An 18,248-nucleotide genomic window follows, 5' to 3' on the forward strand; every position below is an offset into this window, starting at 1 on the left:
CGTCAAAGCCAAGAGGAGGCTAGAGGGACTGGGCCCGGCAGTTACGGCAGAGGTTACAAAATGGCAACAAAGAGAACACTGATTGAAACGAATAGCTTCAGCTGAAGAAGTAGAAAAATAAAGCAATCACAAAATCACTACCAAGGACATCAATGCTAACTCTAAGGAAACAAAACTCAAAATATATAATCTCGTACATTCAAGCACAATTATAAAAGAATACCACGATCGACACAAAGTTGTCAAATGCATCTTTAGGTTAAGCATAAAGGTTACAGCAAAAAGTTCTTCTGATAACCCATTATAAATGACAGGCACATAAGCACACCGTCTTGCCTTTACATACCTTGTCAAGCTCCGCGGTGCATAATAGCAAAAGGCTTTTCACCACTTCCGGTTAGCATTATATCTAACTAAAAAGCCTGAATTCCAAAAGTGCCGATGCGCAACAGTTTGTAAGAAGAGAGAATGGAATGAAAGAAGACGTAAGAACCGAAAAACATCCGCCCCGGATGGCATGTGACAATTATAGGCAATGTTCTTTAACATGTTTTTTTTAAGGTGCTATCAATTAGGCAATGCCAACGAGAAGGGCATGACGCAAATAAAATGATTCCATATCTAAGAACACTATACGCAAGTGCATATAGTTTTCTTCACGGACATTGGAGCAAAAGATCTTGTATTAAAGAGCAACCATGAAACCTTCCATGTCCTGGCACACACGTTGAGACAACGTGACAAGATTGAACGTTTAAGAAGTTGCACCATCCATATATACGCAGAGGCATCTTCCTGATGCACTCGCAGATGCGTCACTGTACAATAGTTATTCAAGTTTTTCTTCTTGTTAAGCTAGAAATTATATTTTTAAATATTGCTTTGCCATACCGTTCCAGTCATTGTCACCGTGAAGTCTCTGAGCAGCTCAGAATACAAATGCGGGCCATATTGTCCCGAACAGGCAAGTATTATTTTTTTCTCAAAGCACTGAGGCGCGATCCCGTAGTATATCGCAACAGTCGCTACGAGCGAGGCGACTGCCTGGTAACTTCAAGTTTTAACCCGCCAGGGAATGAGGTTAAGTGGCACGATGTCCATGCTGCATCCTCCGGATCTCACAGACATTGCTTCACCGTCCCCCCCCCCCTTCTTTTTTATCGAGGAGACGTGTCACTCGTCAGAGCTGCAACACGTTGAATGTCGAATTCTATTGGTGCATTCGGAGCACTTCCAGAGCCCCATTTCTTCGGTCATGCCAGTTTAATGTAGCGCTGACTCCAAGGACGTGTTCGTGAATCTTTGTGCGCGCGCGCGAGGAGTCGAGGGTAATTGAGTGACACGCCACCATTTAGTGACATAATTTAAACTCGTCGTCATCCATCGCCCGCTAAACAGTACCCAAAATTGCTAATCCGACAACGCAAAGAGCACTGACGAGAGTCGGAAGCGTTGGGGAAAAAAACGTTAACAAGGCGTCACTTCAGAAGTGCGCGCAGAGAGTTGGGGCGGGGCGAAGAAACGAGAAATAGTTCAAGCTTTTAAATATCGCAGAGCGTGCTTCCGCAAAATGTTGTTTTCTCTGCTCCGGATCAAGTGTCAAGATTCTGCAAGCTTGCGAACGTTCAGGCCACCCCGCACTGGATTTCCCTTGTCGCGGATGTGCGCGATCACGCAAGGGAAACCAAACCGAACCTAACGGAACTTCCCAAGAATATGCAAAAGGTGTGCTATTGTTACACAAGTGTTATAAAATTGTGGCCTTAAATGTACTAACGTACGTGCGATACCTTCCTCTACGTACAACCGACCTCCCAATTCTTACCTCGACAAATATAAAGCGTCGCCTTCGCCTCTCGTGACATACCTGCGCTTGCGCATGCCATTGTGCATCCGCATGAACTGTTTGTATGACACTGACATGACATTGACATGACGTTGATATGACACGGCTTAAATTAAGGTTGCCACCTGTGCAATCTTTCTTTCTTTCTTTCTTCCTTTCTTTCTTTCTTTCTTTCCTTCTTTATTGATTTATTTAAGACAATGAACAGATTGTCTTAGGGGACACGGCTAAAGGCAAAACATTTGCCTGACTAGGCCGTGCCACCCGTACATTGGCAGCAACATGGCAGTGGCAGGCTTTCAGGAGGTCACACATGAAATTAAAGTAGTACACATTTTCAACACTTGAGTACACAATTCGCGTAAGAAGAAAGAAAAAAAAAACAGATGAATTGCGTGCGATTACATGCTGCGTAAGGTTAAAGTAAAGGCGATTGCGGGCATTGAACTTAGTTGTATATAATTGAAATTACTACTTCACGAATGCGTCGCTTCGCATAGGTTCTAAGATCTCCATCTGCTCTGCATACTTTTCCGAAATTTGTAGCTAATTTGAATGTATTTTTTGCGTATTCATGAAATATTCCAGTAACTGCATAGTGTGTGATGCATGTTTAGTTATAATAGTAGCTGATACGTAAAGCGACAACCATGCATTTTATTAATAAAAGTAAGGTTCGGTTGTATGTTTATAGCCCAATGAAAGGCTGCTCAAATTTTCGCGTGAGAAAGTAAAAATTGCGGCCCAAGGGATTAAGACGAAAGGTGAAAAGCAAGAATTGAAAATACAATGTTCCAACAGAGCGCTACCGTTTACTCCTCCCATTACTGCCTTAACCACATGCGAGCTTTGCGCGTGTTATCTGATTTACGTCGTGCATAAATATCTCATAGTTTAGTTAAGGTGCGCGAACTGCCAGGCTGCAGAGCGGTAGCGGGGAGCTAAAACTGTTCATTGAAAGCTGTTCATTTTACATTTCTGTAGAACCTGACCATGAACGCCTGTGTGACAATCTGCCCTGGCACTATAGAAGGAGAGTTCAATCCTTTTGAAGAACTCAGCCTGGGGAGATTCCGAAACGGGACGCCGTGCTGGGTATTGTTTTGTTGTCCTAATGTTTTTATTCTCTTCCTATGCATGTCATGTGTTCTTACTTCCTGAGGCGTTCATTCAATGTTTTAAAGGGGGAATAAAGTTCATTCATTCATTCAATGTTGAATTTGAAAAAAAAAGTATACCGCACCTGTTTACTTCAAGCAATGAAATTGTAGTTGCCGTATACTCGCCCTAGTCACAGGAGCGAACTTAGCAAATCGCAACAGTTAATTACACGCATTTGCTTCGGTGATGTTGCGGTTTATGTCGCTGTCTTTCGAATCACATTGCATAGTCGACCAGTAAAACGACACAGTTACTTTCACACAACTAACTTGGAAAGCGAAGAAGTGATTTCGAGTAGCCACGAGGACACGCGAAAACACGCACGCCGCAGCAATACTTTGACCACTGAAAGCAAATTCTATTTGAGACTGCTAGCACAGGTGAAGCAATACGGCGGACACAGAAAACATGAACCCACAGGCACAGCGCAGTGCCTGTGCGTTCACGCTCTCGTCTGTGTTCTCCGTACTGCTTGCGCTACACTTGTATTCCAGGATGACACGCTAATCAGCACGCATTGCGACACCTGATCTTGTTGAGACGTTTCGTTGCTGCGGTATAAATAATCTTCGTCCGTCCGTCCGTCCGTCCGTCCGTCCGTCCGTCCGTCCGTCCGTCCGTCCGTCCGTCCGTCTGTCTGTCTGTCTGTCTGTCTGTCTGTCTGTCTGTCTGTCTGTCTGTCTGTCTGTCTGTCTGTCTGTCTGTCTGTCTGTCTGTCTAATGCTTTTAAGACAAGCATCGTTATCATCATAATAGTCGCACCAAATTTCCTCACAGCTGTTTAACTACGATGCCGACCAGCGCAAACGCCTGTGTGTCATGCGGGGAAGGAGAACGTCAGGAAACGCAACATAAATGCAAAGAACACGAGTATTGGGAGACGCGGAAGAGTCGCGCGTCCCTACCACGGAATCCAGGTTTAAGAAAGATAGAAATGGCGCTTGTGGTTAACAGTGAGCCAGTGAAAAATGTTAGCCCAACCGCATTTTCTTTGCCCAAACCATGGAAACACTCACGTACTCAGGGTGCGGACCGCCAATTTCTGTAACTGCAACATTTCTTTTTCAGCTTGACGAACCGCAACTCCAAGAAAATGCACAGGTACCAGGCGTGTGTTGCGGCGGAGAATGTGTAAAAAAGAACGGAAATGAAACCTGCAAGAGCAAGATGCCAAAATGCAGACTTCACGATGCAGTACGGCATAATGCAACGCTAGAGAAAAAGGCATGGGAAGCTAGAAGGAACAAGACAAAAAGCAACTAACTCTTAGCCTTCGCCACCATAAACCAACGCAAAACTACACATGAACATACTCTTTACCGCGAGAAAGTATTCGAATAAATTTATGAACAAATACAAAGCCTTAATGAGAATATTTGCAGAGAGGTCGGCCCGAGGCACGCCCGTGAGCGAAAGTATGTGGGCCACAAAGGCTCACTGAAAGAGCTATGTTTATTCGTATTTCAGACGCACTAATTGAAATTGACGATCCCTCTTGGACTTCATTAGATCCGCAAATCTTTTTTCATTCATTTAATCATCCTTATTCGCCCGCATCCCATACCCCTGTATGCCATGAGGCATTTACCCTTGCATTAAAAAATAAACTGACGAGTGCACTGAAAAGTTCGCAATGCCAAGTTTATACTGCGGACGTCAATTTCAACATACATCTATAGGTATAAAAGAAAATCAGCGTTATCGCGAAATTATTGATCCGTATATTTATGCTCAAAGTAGTACCTTCCTCTAGCAAGATACTCTGCGCTGGGGGAAAGGGAAGAGGGTAAAAAACAGCAACATGGTGAGTAACGATGACTACAGATGGAAGATGCAAAACACACAACAGACCACTTTTCTGCAGGCCCAGAGTCGAGACCCGTGCATATTGAAAAGTCAAGGAATATCCGGTTAGCCTGAAAACTATAGGGCCCGCATTCGCAAAAAAAGCTATTGCGCCAATATTTTTCGTAAGGAAAAATTCCAGCCAATTCAGATGCTCTACATATCATTAGCGAAAGCGGTTGGTCAATGGCTAAGAGCACTTACAAATGAAAGGCTTTGTGAATACCGGCGCAGGAGTGCTGTGCAGGACACCCGGAGTTTCCCGCTCGCCTGAGCTTGCTCGACGGCAGTTAGCGAACAAAGCGCGAAACGCGCGAAAGCAACCGGCGATAAAATGTCGAGATAAAGCCGCGTATGTCGACACGGTTATGCACCCTTCGCATGCCGCTTCTCCGTTTGAATCACAGATGACCGGACAATAGACAGCTTTAGTTTAGCGTTTGTAGCCACACGCAAATGCATCACGTACGTAAAGAAATAGCGTTGTCCTCACTGCGCATGCTCTGAGCGTTATTGGGTTTCTCAGCTTTACGTGCGATATGATAACTTACGTTACCTGGCGAGTTTAACGTTCGAATTCTTACGTACGCAAAGAAATAGCGCTGGCGAACATGGCGGCACCCTTGGCTCCCGCTTCAGCGCGGATTCTCGTGATGGCTGCACTCTGACTCGCGTTTATCGCCAGTAACTATTAAAATTAGCTTTCGCTTTCCCGGAACTCACCTGAAACGCTCGTTACGAGTGCTTAGTGCGTCCAACTTTTGAGATCGTTCCGCAATTCCGGCGTCCGTGGGCCTCAACAAGACGCGTCCGCATAGCAACAACAGGATGGATTGCCTTGGCTTGGATACGTTTGGCACGAGGCACCAGACGGCGCCCTGTCTCCTAACGTATTCTTTGCGTTTGCGTTACAGCCCGTTAAACTAAAAGTCTTGAAGGGACGCGCACCGTAACGTTCCGCAAAAGTGCTTGCGTTTAACGTAGTACATAAGGAGACAGACGCTATTCTGAAGCTGTCTGTCATCGCGCGCCCGCGCCGCTTGTTATCAACCAAGGGTGGCAATACGGCAATACTGGCATTGTCCCGTTATCTACACACACTCGGCGAAAGTCGCTTGCCACGCCTTCTGAGGTGCGCCACGGGCGTTGTCTCCTTTTTCTATCCATGTTCCCTAGCGGTACGGGGCAAAATGTAATCATTTATTGTAAAGCACATTCAGTGCACATAGTACACGTCTTGAAGCACTTATAGACTACCCCAAAGTGCGCAAGAGATGCATCCGAAATTTTTTATAACTTACTCCCGCAGGTGATGCACCGTGCAGAACGATAAACACATGAAGAAGGCATCGGCGCTTGGACGCGTAATGCACTGCTCCTTTCGGCCCCCCGTGATGTAACGCCCAAGTTGCGATAACACACGAGTTAATCTAGATAAGCCAATGAAAGGAAGCGTGCCGAAATAGAAAGAATAAACTTTATTCTCCAACGGATAAGGTGATCTATCCAGCCCCCAACACGCAGGTCAGGGGGCGGGTGCCGCCGCCTCAGATGCAGGCTGGGAGGTCTTGGGTCCCAGCAGCCTCTCCAGCCAGTTGGACGAGCCGGAGCTGGAGCTCAGAGTCCGAGCTGCGCAGCAGGGTCTCCCAGGTGTCTCTACTACCTATGTTGTGCGGGCTCTCGGGAGAGTAAGGGCATTCCCATATTATGTGGTCGGGGGTCCCTCTCGCCCCACAAAGATTACACCTATCGCTCCTGGCCTCGGGGAACATGTGGTTCGCCATAACCGGGTGCGGACACGTATAAGTTTGTAGTCGTCTCCACGCGACTGCTTGTGTGTTGTTTAATTTCGGGTCTGGCGGGGATACCAGTCTACGATTCAATCTATAATGCTGCGTGATCTCCCCATATTTTAGCATGCGCTTTCAGCTCCCTAAGTCATCGAGGGGCCCCGTAGCGGCTCGGCGGTGGAGATATCGAGCCAGCTCGTTGGCCGCCTTGTTGCCGGGGATGGCTTCGTGCGCCGGAGTCCAAATTATTAGAATTTTTCTATTTAACTTTATCTGGCCTAAGATTCTGGCAGCTAAAGGCGAGATCCTTCCCTTGCTAAAATTTTGTATGGCAGTTTTGCTGTCCCTGATCACAAATTTCGCGTCCGTTCCAGCGCAAGCTAACGCGATCGCAATTTCCTCGGCAACTTCTTTGCTCCACCCGCACCAAGGATTGAATTTTATGTGTTGATACCACTAGCTCGTTTGTCTAAGACCGTCGCCAGAGCTCGCGGAAACTCGGGTCTACCTGCATAACAACCAAGGGGTCGAATTCACAAAGCCTTTTCATTCGATGAAAGCACTAGATGCCTCATGAATCGGAAAATCCGCCGTTCGTTGTTATCATCCTACACTGTAAAATAATTTACACCCCTAAGGGTTTTTTTTGGTGTCTATAACTAACCCCCTAGCACCCTTGAAAAAGCTGGGTTTTATAGGGAATTACACCCTTATGATGGTTATTCTATATTCCAATAACACCCTATCCCTTGAGGGTGTTTTGAACAACATATTACCCTTCGACCCATGGGGTGTAAGGGTGTGATCAGGAATATATTACCCCTTCACCTATCGGGTGTAATGAGCAATATAATAGCCCTTGAAGTACGGCATGTGGAAGCGGGTACATATGCACTTCACTGTTTGTTTCTAAGTCTACAGTTAGGCTAGCACACAGAAATGTTATGTATGGTGTGCATACAATAGGTAATGTGTTTACAAACGCACTGCATAGCAACTTTGAGAGAAAACACATTATCACTTGTGAGTGTTCTGCATGAAATGGTCCCATTTATCACAGATACAGAGTGACTGCATGGAGGGTCATTTATTCTAGCCTCCTGTACAATATTTTGAGCTTGCACTATGCCTTGTGGTGACAAGTCTTGCGGCCGTTCTACATTGAAGAACAGTCTCATTCAAACCAAAGTTCCAGGGCACAGGCGAGGATGATGATGCCTTTTTGTAGCTCCATTCCAATGTCCTAAGGCGAGCCATCATAGATGAAGCCATTTCTTCATTGATCACTGTAGCCATCTGCTTCTTTTCTACCTGCAAAATGATTTGTTGCAATTTAATGTCAGGAAAAGTACACGAAACATGACTAGCAGCGCTTCCCTGCATCATTCACTCTAATATTTCAAGATCACATGAAGAGCAGGTTAAAGAAAACAAGCACAGATAGTGCTTACTTCCAGGAAATCGTTATTTCGAAAGAATAAGGCATTTAATCTGCCACATCATGAATGTAGGAGAGACAGGCTACACAAATATATGAGGGCAATTCAGAAATTATTGCCTCCAAGCCCACTACTTTGCCAATATTACAGCAAACATTTTGAACTTTTTATCATTGATGCACTTATGCTTAAGCTATCGAATGTCACTTGCCTCGCCTTCCTATCTCTTCTCGTTCCAGAGTAATCGAGAAATTCATGGCATCCAGTGGTGACGTCCAGTTGAAACAACAGGCTGTAATTGAATTTCTGACTGTGGAAGGTTGTGCGCATATCAACATTCATGGCCATTTGACTGCAGTTTACAGGAATGCCTGTGCTGACGTCAGCACTGTGCAGAGGTGGGCAAGGACTGTGAAAGACCAAAATCCTACTACATCAAATCTCCCGGATCAGCACCGAAATGGATGGCCCACAATGGCTTCTGATGAGGGTCATGAACATCAGCAGACGAGTTGACTCGGTGCAATCGCAGGATCAAGCAACACCAGATTGCAACACTCGCCATTTCCATTGCCTCAGTGAACCACATCATTAAAGACCTGCGTTACGAGAAGACTTGCGCTTGTTGGGTGTCACGGTAACTGACGACTGACATGAAAAAGTCGAAGCATAGCCAACAAGTTCAATTCTTGTAACCCAGCAGGTTTTTAATTATGTGGTTCACTGAACCAATGGAAATGGCGAGTGTTGCTGCAATCTGGTGTTGCTTGATCCTACGATTGACCCGATTCAACTCGTCTGCCTGATGTTGATGATCCTCATAAGAAGCCATTGTGGGCTGTCCAGTTCGGTGCTGATCCTGGACATTTGATGCGGCTGGATTTTGATGTTTCTCAGTACTTGCCCACCTACGCACAGTGCTGATTTCAACACAGGCATCCCCGTAAACTGCTTTCAGATGGCAATGAATGTTGAAGGGCGCAGAACCATCCGCAGTGAGAAATTCAACTACAGCCCACTGTTTCAACCGGACATCACCACTGTATGCCATGCATTGCTCGATTACTTTGGAACGTGAAGAGATAGGAAGATGGGGCAAGCGACATTCTATAGCTTAAACATCAGTGCATTAATGATAAAGAGCCAAAATGTTTTAAGTACGCAACCCACTTTTGTGCTTCAGTGCATAAAAGTACATTTTGTTAAAAAAGTAAGTGGAACAACAGTGCATTTTTCCGGCAAGTTTGATGGTGCATATCTCCAAACTGACGCCATTCTGTAAATCAATTCCAAGTAGATACACCTTGTAATCTCACTGGCTATGATTCGTAAATTACAATATGTGCCCCAGATATGTGGTGGCGCTGGCAAACACTCCCAGCGTTCTACTAGGAAGCATAAATACCCAAGAAAGTGATGGGGAAACGGCGCCCGCAGTAGCTCAATTGGTAAAGCATCTAACGCGTAATGCAAAGACGTGGGTTCGTTCCCCACCTGCAGCAAGCTGTTTTTTCATCCACTTTCATTTCCATTAATTTATCATTTCTTTATTTAATTTGTTAATCACAAGTTATTTACCCTAACTTGTCCTTGGTGTCAGTGTTTGCTGGCTTCTTAGGATATGATTAATAAACATCGGGTTTCTTGGTTAAGCCCCTTTCTTTTCGGTTATATTAGCTATAATGTAATTCATTCAAGGATAATAATTTTTTTTAATTAGTTTAATATGTTTCGACTTCTTGTGCTAGATATATCTGCGTGTTTGAATATTCCTGCTCAAGGACTAGAATTATGCTATATGCAACAGGACTATATTTAAAAATTCCACAAGACTGAAAATCATCACCCTGCATAAAAACAGTGTGAATTTAAAAACAAGCTTCACTGAACCTTATTGAATCAGCAAATGGCCAGTGTAACTAGTCTGATCGTCCTGGAAATCTTTTGTAGCTTATCAGCATAGTGAATTTCAATTCCACATTTAGGAGTGCAAATTTTTCTAGAAGTCAGCTTTTTCTTTTTAACAGCTAGCATCCCTGCCAGTTTGCTTAAACATAATGTTGCATGACTTTAACAGTACTGCACAATCACTTTTTTCTGCTCACAGTGTCTAGTGATGTGTTTTTAGCAGCTGAGATAATTAATGTTCATGCAGATAAACATCAGAAAACATTGCAATAACTGCCAAGAAAATGCAATCATGTGTTTTGTTTACAAAAGAGCATGTACTCTACCTTCTGCCAGTTTTGTTTTCCGTGTCAGGCTAGAACGGAACTTGCACAAGAGGCACCTTTTGCATCCATGAAGATATTTTATGAGGTTATGGTGGTGTCGAAACATGACATCAACTATAACACTTTAAACTATTTTATGAAACAGGTATTTGTACAAAGATAGAAAAGGCACCAATTTTAAATTTATCACATTTGGTTTAGAGTACCATAGTATAAATGGCTCAACTAGTACAGGTACGCAAACGGGCTAGTTGGTATTGGTCGATGACGTTAGACAATGTGAACTCGACAAAGGATGGAGAAAGAAGCGATAGGATTTGTTCCATTTCTCGCCACTTTTGACGTCCCTTGTACAAGTCTGCGCTGTCTGTCGAACATCATGGATCAACTAGTACAGCCTGAAAAAAATGTCATGAAAGAAAACTTGACTTTCAACCTCGACAATTCTGCCTGTTAGGTATTATGGTTTCTTTAGAACTTATTTCTTTATACAAAGTCAGACCCATCGAGTAAAGCTTACTGAGAAAGAAATGAAGAACAACGTCAACACATCTCAAGGCACATGCATCAAAGGAGTCAGAGCATCATACACATTACCTTTAGGTGCAAGAGTATTCTCTTTCTTAGGCAAACTGCATTTCTAGTTTCTTAAAGCCTATATATTTATTTGCCACAGCTATGGGAAAATCACAAGGTGGAAAAGATGTGTTGGTGCAATTTCAACTATTATGCACAACAGCAAAAGGTAAAGCACAGGAAGTCTCACTGCTCCTCTGTCTAAATGACATTCAGTTTCATTTGTCATGTCCACTCCTATCCTGATGGCAGCAGAAACAGGAAGACAGCAGCGTGGTTCAGAAAGTAGATGAAGGAGCTGATATCCTAGCTGACATAAAGAGTAAAAAAAGGGAGCTGGTCAGGCCATGTAGTGCAGACGTGAGACATCATTAACTAGCGCGAAAAAGACAATGGACGACAGCTAGAAGCACACAGGACAGAACTCTAGGCTTCAACTGAAATTTTGGCTACACAGAAACATAGGATTCAGGGGATGTGACCTCAACGCATGGAAGCAGCATTTATCTTTCCTTTTCCCTGCCTGACACAGGAGGTATTGGAGCCAATCGATGGGCAGGTTCATTTCGAGATACGAACACTCTTTTTTGGCGAGAGCAAGGGAAGGGGTGCTTACACACTAATCACCCGCTTTTCGATGCAAAGTGCTTCGAATATTTACATGTCGACCTGCCTTTAGAGCCGCGTGGGCAGATGAGTGCTTTGAAACTGCTCAGTGCATGAGCACTTACAGCAATGATTGGCCAGATGGCCACCAGCCATGACAGCTGCCCTATCTTTGTTCCCCCAAGCGGTCGTTTAAACACCGACCTGTTTGGCTTGAGGACACATAGGGCAGCTTTGAGTGCCTTGGTGGCTGGTGGCCACATGGCCAATCATCGCCATACGTGCTCATGCACCGAGCAGTTAAAAAGCAATCGTGTGCTCAGGCAGCTCCAGAAGCAGATACATAGGGAAATATACGAACCACTTTGCATCAAAAAAGTGGGGAATAGGTGTGTAAGCACCCGTCTCTGGCTCTTACCAAGAATGTTCGTAAGTGAAATTAACCTGTTCATAAATTTGTTCCGATAGCTCCTGTGTTGTTTCTGTCCGTCGACATTCTGTGCATTCCATGTTTCTGTGTAGCAAAAATTTCAGTTGAAGTCTAGACTTCTTTCTTATGTGCTTCTTGATGTTGTCTTTTTCACGCTAGTTATTGATGTCTCAAGTCTGCAATGAGCACCAACTAGCCCAAGTGCCTTCTTCAACCATGTAATGCATAGGGCAGATAACCAGTGGCACATTCGAGTTACAGAATGGATGCCAGGAGAAGAGAAGGGTAGTCAAGGACGGTAGAGAAGTAGACTACGATGAAGTCAAAAAATTTTGCAGGCTTCACTTCGAATCAGCTAGCGCAAGACAGGGGTAATTGGAGCTCACTGGGGGAGGTCTTCATCCTCCGGTGAAAAAAATATGTAGGCCAATTGTGATGAAAAAAGTATACCTGTCGGGTCAGACGTCTTCACTGTCTTTTCAGCAACGTGTAGGCCCAAGACAGCCAGTCGGTTCCCATGCAATTGCTTCATGCTGACTGCAACTGCATGGGCACAAGAAAACAACCCACCATTAATACCATTCGAGATTGACGACTCAATAAAAGAACCTCTCAAAACTGCAAATACAATTAAGCATTTACCAGCTTAATAAATACATATATAAAGGCCAAGAATAGTTATAATAACCATACACTTTATAACTAGACATTAAAATAAGGTAGTGAAGCGTACAATAACCGTAGGACGCTAAGTGCAATTCATTTCAGAAATACTGTTGACAACTGACAGGACGCCTTAGGCAGGGTTCAGTCACACAACAAGAAAACAAATAGTAGTAATAATAAGCACGCCTGCGTGAAACCAAGAAACGAGTACAAGGACGAGAAAAAAATTGATTAGGCTCGGTGTGCTTATTTATACAAAAAGATAAATTTATAAACAAATAGCGCAACCACGCATTCATCCGCAACAGCACGACAGTTTCTATAACAAACGAGCACAACTTAAAGCGATTGATAAGTACATAGCCGGGACGGTCGTGATTCTTTTGTTTTGCATTAGTTCTAGTCATGAAACCACAAGCATTGCAAGCTGCCTGCGCCATTACCTACCACGGGACCTCCGACAAAAAAAAAAAATAAAAATAACAATTGAGTGAAAGTACACAAGCGACATTTAATACGGTTGTCACACTGCACACTTTTGGCCGCGATCGATCCTGCCTGGAATCGAATTTCTGGACGCATTTGGCCTCGTTGCGCAATCGGTGGACGGGAGCCAATCGCGGTCGAAAATTTCGATCCAGAACGCGCTCAATCGTGCTCGAAAGTGGCCGTGTGACACCGGTATAAGTCTGCGCCCATCTTTGGTAACAGAAAGAACCAATTAGTCAAACCAAAGTATTATTTCCCTGCCTGCGCCGAATACTGACGCGTAGCAGTACTTAATTCTCTACAACTCTAGTTGAGGACACGTGAACAATGAAACATTCATTTTTTTTTTCTTTTTCACATTCGGTGCCCATAGGCTACGCCTGGAGTACATATACTACACTCGCATCCAACACACCTTGCGCTGTCCTTTAAATAAATTACGCGAAAATTACTACCACAATGACGCACCATAAAAAACGCGACGCTGAACGTGGCTACGTACGTACCTTTTATATGAGCAGTTCATGCGCCTTGCAAAAGGCCCTCGGTTTGAAGGCGGAGCGCTGTCACGATCTGTACTCTGGGCACGCCGTTTCGTTTACGTAGTGGATGGACCATGTTGACGATGCATTCCGCCGAAAAACAAAACGTCCACTTCATCACTGTTCAGGCCGAATGGAAGATGTTTTCTCCGTCGCCACGAATGACGGCCGTCGTAGGCGTAGTAAACACACTGTCACAAAGAAACACCGATGTCGTAGGCCGCTGCTGCCCTTCTTTCTCACGCACAATCGCGTCGCCTTCACTCCGGACGCTCACTTCGCGTCGATGAGCACAAAAGTACACGAAAACAACGAGTTGGTACAACGTAAACGCAGCAAAAAACGATCTAATTACTCACAACTTCAAGAATGTCACGGAGAACACACACATGTGCTCCCGGCGGCCCGCCGCGAGACGCAGGAAATGACGTAGCGGCGATAGCGGCGACACCCGTCGGGGAAAGTTATTTCAATTTCGGTTTCGTTTTCAAGGCATAAAAACAAATATTCTTTTAAACTATGTGTGTGTATTACTTTCAAAGCTATTTATTTTACGCTACCTCTAAGCCATTTTCTGTGTTTACGGGTAGTTTCACTGGAAATTTATTTCCAGAAACATGGGCTGATATCAAATCAAATGGGGCAAAGGTGGGCTGGTAATTGCGTGTAAGTGAATTTATTTGTCGATGCTTTCTTTTTTGTTTGTTTGCTTGGACGTTCATTTGTAAAGAGACGTGGCCCTTCCTGATTGTATAAGATACAGAGGTACTTGCGAGTCTGTCTTTTCTTTTATGCACAGAGAAACAGAGAGAGAAAAAAAGCTTTAATTGGCATTTTCAAGAAGTTCACAATGCTCATATTTCTGAATTGGAGTGCTCACTCAAATTTTAAATAGCTTGGATTAACGGCAGATATAAAAGTACTTGCATAATAGCTTTCTAAACGTATAGGCCACACCACGAAATTTCACATGTGCAGAATTACACGAAAACCTTAAGTTTCCAAGTACGAAAAGTCTTTCTTTGCCTGCTGTCGTGAAAGTGCAACCGAAGCGAATCCAGATCTCGCGGGGTTTTTTTTCTTTGTTTTATGAGCGGGTGAGCGAGTGGGGCCTATGACCGCTCAAAAGAAAGAACAAATATAACAACGATTCCCCTCTGGTGGACAGCACCGTGAGTTGTCGTTGTCATAATCTGATGTCGGTCTTTGTCTTACTGCAGTTGCTTATAATAGCAGTTTGACGGGTAATGAGGAAGATATATTCAAAATCGAGGTATTTTGTGCATGCGGTAGAAAAGTCATTTTCGACCCAACTACGCTCGCCCTCAAACTACCACGAGCAGAGCAATTTAGTATTGTTCCCATTCAATAGCTGTGCCTATACCATCGCCGAACCCCTTTGCTCGGCGAGGGTGCAGCTGTGGTAAAGGCTATTGAATGACAACAACAATTTCCTGGCAAAGTGTGGGAACTGTGATGGCATTTCGTCTGGGTGTTGGCTTTAAGCATTCTCTTGTCTCCCCTTAGTACCATACTGTCTCTCCTCTGCGCTGTTGCATGTGAGTACAAAAAAGTAAGTGCTGCACCTTCTGCACTACTTTTGCGGTGGGTGGGGGTGGGCAGAAGGGGGCTAACGCGTAATTAGTCTTCCAGAGGGCATTGTGTCGATGGCCAGGGTGTTTCAGTGGGCATTGTGACGGCTAAAGAGGTCCAAAGAGTATTGTAGCGATGCCCACGAAGTTCTCGCTAAAAGGACTCGCACACGCCTTCCCCGCGTCCCTCTCATGTTCATTATGCACGCTCTCAAACCACCCACCGACGCGGCTGGCAAGCCAGTGACAGCAGCAGCAGCAGAATTGGAAAAAGTGAGGGAGGAGGCATAGAAAGCTTCGCTTTAAAATCTGGAAGAGCGCCCCTGTGCACGCTGTAACCTGCAATCCAGAGCTCTGGTGTTTTGACAAAATTCAGTTTCATTCTGCAAAGTATTTCTTTCCCGTATTCAGCATGTGCACCTGTCCTACCCGTCTCGAGAGGGGAGACGGGCGAGTCTCGCGCAGGTCTACATATGCCAAGACATCGCGAACGTACTTGGCAGGTGGGCAGTAGCGCGCACACTTGAAAAATGCCTCACCACTGTTCCGTGAACAAAGATGGGTCTGCAAATGCCCCGCCAATTTCTGGAATCTCGTTATTTCTACAATGATTGGCTTGTTATCCTATTCATGCATGCAATAATACTGTCTCCAATTTGGGAGGGGAAATATTTCAGTAAATACCGTTGTTAGTCGGTGTTGTAAATACTTTATGCATCGCAAGTTGTACGTTGGTTCTCTATACTTTCTTAGATTATTCTCCCTTTATTTTTGAGCACTCCGTTCAGGCAGTTGTTTGTAAGCCAGTAGAACGTTCCTTTACTATACAACTACAAACTTATTAGTTTCTTTTTGTACAGCCAGCTTCGTAAATTGACGCAGACGCGAAGCCATGAGCGTTTTGCACGGCTCTTTCTGCAGATGCTGCTTGAGCAAAGCATTGTGGTGGGTGAGAAGGCTCAAGTTTGCCAAGGAACCTACCTTGTTTATAAACTTGAGAGAAGCAGAACGAATTGGGGTTATTGATTCGGCGAAAGTAGGTCAGGTGGGGTCAAAGCTCCTCGAATCTGCGTATCTTTTGTCCGCGTATGGTTCGTCGCACCCTTTTCTGCCTGTTTTGTCATGCTTGAAAGAAACCTAGACGACCGCACTGCTTTAGAGCAATCGTGGCGCGTCCAGCTGCATGCTGTCACGTGGCCTATTCATTTTGCTAGATTCCTGGCGTCCCAAAAGCAAGAGCTGCACTAGTTCTGCCTTGCTGAAAACATTTTGAACATTTTTCTTTTGGTTAAGTATTCAATACTAGAAAAAGTAGGTGCGCGCTTTTGGATTCCGCGGAATTTGTGCGTGACGACATTTAGGAACTGTGTGCCACCTAGAACACTGTGACATAATAGATAGTAGTGCTTCAGCAACAGGTTTTTCCCAGGACATATTTAAAATGGCTTATCAAAACAGACAGTGAAACGGAGGGGGACTCTCTTCAGGAGTTTTGTAGGCTTTGAAAGCCCGACATGTCTCGGGGGGGAAGGGCTTGGGGTAAGGCAGGACCCATTTCTGGATCCGCCACTGGTTTTTAGTGCCGTGGGACACGCCGTCTCTTCGTGCAATTGTATGTTTGTGAATGTGATAAAAACAAACAAAAACACCCTTGCACCCACCCCCAATATTCTTAGTCAGTGCACCCTTTCGGTGGGTAAAAGGGTGTTATGGCATCTAGAACTGCCCTATGCTTCGCAAAAAGTCATGATGATGGGATGTTTCTTGAATGAAAACACCCTTCAAGGGTGTTATGATTCGCAATTATCACCATCAAGGGTGTAAATTATTTTACTGTGTAGTGTACCAAAACCCACATGACCAAGCCATGACGTCACGTTCCCGTCACGTTCACACCTGCTGCGGCTCGCACTGCGTAATCCCACGGTGAAAAAACAGCCACGGCGGCGGACCTGGTCCGCTCCCAAAATTGAATTAAGGTGGATTAATGTGGATTAATGTGGATGAAGTTAAGGGTTTATGGTCTCATAATAACGCTCAAACAATTAATAGCTCTAAATGAGAGGCCACATTATACAAGGCAAGAGGCAGGCAGCCTTATTTAAATCAGGAATTATTCTTGGATGGTGCGCCCATTGAGACTTTCACCAAATACAAAGTATTGGGCGTTATGCTTTCAGAAGATATGAACTGGACATGTCATATTGAACTAGTTATGAAATCATTGTCAACTGCCGCAAATGTATTATCCCATTGCCGTCATTTTTTTCCAGAGAAAGTAAAGTTGCAGATATATTATCCCTTGTTTGAATCGAATCTGAAAGTATGGGCTACCACCGTGAAACGTAATCTTCATGCACTTCAACTTCAATACGAGCACTTCGACATGTAGGGAATGTACTTTATTTCCATTCTACTGCGCAACATTTTGAAAATTATAACATAACACGAGTAAATAAGCTCTATCAATACCAGCTACTGTATTCTTTTTCCTTCGGCTCCGTAAATTCTAGAACACCTTGCAGAATGCCACAAAGACCTCTTCCGGAGCAAGGCAACATTCGTGCGGCGTAATGAACAATCGAAAAGCCAGAGTTCTCTTTATAGCGATTTCTGTAGGAAACCGGATGAAGTTGGTGTCCTGCGTACCGAGCCCGATAGCGGTATCCTTCGCACCGCAGTAGTGCTACAGACGGACAAGTTATTCGCGGCATAGAAAATGCACGCGCACAAGGTGTCCCATGATAACGTATGGCTGCGTGGTATCGTGTGAAGCTCGGACTCATTTGACGAAGCAGTACCAAGAACAAAAGGCACTGTGTGCATGGTTATTGTTGGGACAACGTAGAACACGTTCACATAAGCTGACACAAGTTAAAGAAGAAAAGATATGCTTTGATGTCACCGATAAGTGAATCACACTGAGGATCGTCCTTTCAGAGCGGAAAAGTTACTTATTTTTGGCCCCGAATAATTGCATCGTACAGCAATACGCTCGAAATGCTTTATTAACTGGATTTATTGAAAGTGAA

At 44.5% G+C, this 18,248-nt stretch overlaps 1 protein-coding gene and 1 long non-coding RNA gene across 2 annotated transcripts in view; both read right to left on the bottom strand.

The window, feature by feature from the left end:
* Positions 1-5,655, bottom strand: part of LOC139048865 (uncharacterized) — a 96,541-nt gene extending 90,886 nt beyond the window's left edge. Inside the window, exons 1-2 of the mRNA XM_070523752.1 lie at positions 5,576-5,655; positions 4,028-4,161 (exon numbers count right to left, since the gene is read on the bottom strand). Coding sequence (XP_070379853.1) covers positions 4,028-4,064 — 37 coding nt within the window. The 5' untranslated portion in view covers positions 4,065-4,161; positions 5,576-5,655. The remainder of the gene's footprint in view (positions 1-4,027; positions 4,162-5,575) is intronic.
* A 1,646-nt stretch (positions 5,656-7,301) lies between these two features.
* LOC139048509 (uncharacterized) lies at positions 7,302-13,956 on the bottom strand. Its single transcript, XR_011507743.1, has 3 exons — positions 13,589-13,956; positions 12,378-12,470; positions 7,302-7,953 (listed from the first exon to the last, which is right to left on the bottom strand). It is a non-coding gene; the product is annotated as an uncharacterized lncRNA (long non-coding RNA).
* Between the last annotated feature and the right edge of the window lie 4,292 nt (positions 13,957-18,248).

The sequence above is a fragment of the Dermacentor albipictus genome, chromosome 8 (assembly GCF_038994185.2).
Source record: "Dermacentor albipictus isolate Rhodes 1998 colony chromosome 8, USDA_Dalb.pri_finalv2, whole genome shotgun sequence".
Classification (NCBI taxonomy): domain Eukaryota; kingdom Metazoa; phylum Arthropoda; class Arachnida; order Ixodida; family Ixodidae; genus Dermacentor; species Dermacentor albipictus.